Source organism: Mandrillus leucophaeus, unplaced genomic scaffold (genome assembly GCF_000951045.1).
Source record: "Mandrillus leucophaeus isolate KB7577 unplaced genomic scaffold, Mleu.le_1.0 Scaffold219, whole genome shotgun sequence".
NCBI classification, from domain to species: Eukaryota; Metazoa; Chordata; class Mammalia; order Primates; family Cercopithecidae; genus Mandrillus; species Mandrillus leucophaeus.
Genome location: NW_012102243.1, coordinates 132,234 through 135,319, shown reverse-complemented (window position 1 = coordinate 135,319; position 3,086 = coordinate 132,234). Strand labels below are relative to the sequence as shown.

Here is a 3,086-nt window from a genome sequence, read left to right as displayed (position 1 = left end):
CGCTCCTCCTTGGCAGTGCGGTAGCCGTCCCCCCAGGCCGCCGGCGTCTCCGTGCCGTGCTTGCGGCTCAGCGGGTAAGCCCCGATGGCCGCCAGGATGCTGCGGTGGCGCTCGGGGTCCATCTCCGTGTAGTACATCTCCAGGGTCAGCGGCGTGCAGATCTTGTGCTGCGGGAGGGGCCGGGTCAGGGCCGGCGGGCTGAGCCCTCCTGTGCGCCCCTGGCCCGGGCCCTCCCGCTTCTGCGGTTGGGGGCACTGCGGACAGTTTGTAACGGAGCCATGGTTTCAGGACACCGAAGGTCAGCCTCTGGTTTAGAACTCAGGGCCCTGGGGGGGGGAGGGAGGGGCACGGAGCCAGGAGGTCGCGGGTTGTAAGGGGAGGGGGCCACCCAGGGAGAGGGGCGCAGACACCAGTGGACCTGCTCAGCCCAGCAAGGCCTCTGCGAGCGCGCTCCAGAGCATAAACCATGGAGTTAAGGAGAAAAGGAGCAGATTTTACTTCTGATGAATAAAAGGCTTTCTAAAAACACACTAAATGCTATAACTATTATTGGCAAAGAGCTTAAAAAAAAAAAAGGATGGAAGAAAATATTTGCCAAATATGTAGGGAGCATTAATATCATGTTATATAAAAATAAAACCTTACACAAGTCACTCAGGAGGACAGATGACCCCTAGAGAGACGGCTGGAGGGCGACCTTTTCTGCCTCATCTTTTACTTATTTTTTAAATTACAAGAAGAGAAACCCATCACTAACACATCTTTTCTTTTAAATTTTCAAAAGACAGACTTTCATGTTCTAGAGAAGTAACGGGAACATGGCTTTGGAGACCACTTTCCCCCAGCAGCAGCAGACACCCCTGCCACCCACTGCCTGGAGGCTATGGGAGGAGGCGCGGCTCCACCGCCCCCACCGGAGCCCTGGCCCCCTTACCCGCAGCAGGAAGCCGTCGGGGCAGGTGAACTGATCGTACCAGATGGCCTTGTACATGATCAGCACGCAGCCCAGCAGCGCCATGGCGAAGGCGATCATCCGCGCGGTGGGCAGCTGGCAGGAGGGCAGAGAGGGGCTCAGCCACGCCAGGCAGGGGTCGCCTTTGTGGGAAGCTCCTCAGGGGCTGGTGCTGGCACAGGACCATCCCCGCCCTCCAGTCTTGATACCCCACCCCCGCCCTGGGCAGCCAGTGACTTTTCCCACTTTTCTGAGGGTCAAAGGGTCAAGTGTGCAGGCATCACCCCTGGGGGCCAGGCCTTGCTGGCGGCCCCTCCACTGGGGTTCTGGAGACATCTGCCACCAGGTAAAGTGATGTGGCCTTTGACCCAGGTGGGTCTTGCGGGAATTTGCAGCTTTCCTTCGCTGTGGGCTCCACAGGGGATGGGGGCCACAGCCTCAGGTGAGTCGGAGGCTGCACTCACCAGGCCTCCCAGGGGACTTCCCACAGTGGGTGCTGTAACATGAGCTGCAGACTGGAACGTGAAGCCAGGGGCGGGGAGCCCTAGCAGATCTTACTACCGGAGAATGGAAGGCTTTGGAAACAGTCCACTAAAAATGACTAAAGCTATCTTAATAACGTTGAGAGATTTAAACAAGAGGATGAGAGAAGATATTTGCCAGATATACTGCAGAAAGAAAGTATTACATAGAAAGCCCGTAAGTCACTGAAGATGAGACAATGACCCTCTGGGCAAACAGGCAAGCAGCACTGGCCAGCGCTTCCCAGGAAGAGAAACATCTCAGGAGCGCCACCGTTTGGTCAGTCCGCACCTGCAGCCTCGCCAGGGGGCCTGATGACTGCAGGGCAGTTGGAGGCCAGCTCTGGGTGGGATGACTCACCGCCACCCTCTCCTCCCAGACAGCAAGGGGACTCCAGCCCGGCCTGGCCTGAGCCCAGGCACCCCCAGCTGCCTTCCACCTTCTCCCCCTGCCCTGAGTCCCCACAGTGGGTGGGGTGAGTGTGGTTACCCTGCGTCCTTCCTCTGGGTGGCTGCAGTTCAGCCTCTGGCCCTCCAGGTCAGGGAACTTCTTCTGCTGGTCTGAGGAGGACAGCTGGTATTCTGTCTGCGTCTTGATGACCACCTGTGAAAAGAGATGGCCATGGCCTCAGTGGGCAGCTGGGAGGGACCCAAGAGAGCCCTGAACTGAGAGGGGAGGGAGCCAGGGTCAGCTTCGTGGCAGTGGTGTTGACCCTGACCATCTCCCAGGACCGTCTGGTGGATGGCAGGGCTCCAGCAGCCACAAAGTTAGGCCAAGGGAAGGTGGACACTGAAAGTCTGCTGGGCACATGGCAGCCCTGGGCTTTGCCTGGTTGCTGACGGAGTCCCTCGCTTTGCCTGCTGCCTTCAATTCAGGGTGCTGGAGAATTGCCCTTGGCCAGCAGGGGTGGTCCTCCTGTCCCGGGTCCCCAGCATAGATGCTGCCCCCACCTCCAGCAGGGACAACTCAGGGTGCCTTTCATGCTGCACAACTCCCTAGGGGGTCAAACTGGGCTGGGCTAGAACTGAGCTCTTTGCTTCTCCCCAGTTTCTGCTATAAGCACCCCCAGTGGTCACTTGCCCAAGGACCTCCATATCTCAGGCTCAACCCAGGACAGGGCCATGCCCCGAGGGAAGGCTGGGAAGCGTTGCCTGCTGGGTGCCCTATGGACAGCAGGTAGGCGGGCTGCTGTCTAGGAGTCAGTGCGTGAATTCTTGGTTACCCGTCGGCCAGTTTGCCCAGCTCTGGCATATGGGGGAGCTGACCAGGAGGTCACATAGAGTGCCCATGGCCAACTGGGGTTTTGGTCCCCACGGTCCTTCTTCTGCTTGCTCTACTGCACCTGGGAAGAGGCCACATCTAGACAAACCTCACCCCACACCCCTTTGTTCCCAGGGGAGCCTGAGAAGGGACTCCACGCTGGCCCAGGCCCTCACCTGGTCAGGGAGCGGCGGCTGGAGCTGGCTGACGTCCAAGGGGCTGATCAGAGGCACACTGTCCATGGCAGCCCCATCCTGGTCCCCAGGGTCTTTACCTGGCTTCCCAGAGAAGCTGCAGCCCAGCTTCACCATGGTGGATGGCAGTGCTTGTCCTGTCCAGAGACAGACAGGGT

General features: G+C 59.1%; 1 protein-coding gene across 1 annotated transcript in view; it reads right to left on the bottom strand.

Moving 5' to 3' along the window:
- The window catches only part of CALY (calcyon neuron-specific vesicular protein), a 12,986-nt gene extending 9,900 nt beyond the window's left edge, over window positions 1–3,086 (bottom strand). Inside the window, exons 1-4 of the mRNA XM_011980844.1 lie at window positions 2,911–3,086; window positions 1,964–2,077; window positions 935–1,048; window positions 1–167 (exon numbers count right to left, since the gene is read on the bottom strand). Of these exons, the coding sequence (XP_011836234.1) occupies window positions 1–167; window positions 935–1,048; window positions 1,964–2,077; window positions 2,911–3,045 (530 nt within the window). The 5' untranslated portion in view covers window positions 3,046–3,086. The remainder of the gene's footprint in view (window positions 168–934; window positions 1,049–1,963; window positions 2,078–2,910) is intronic.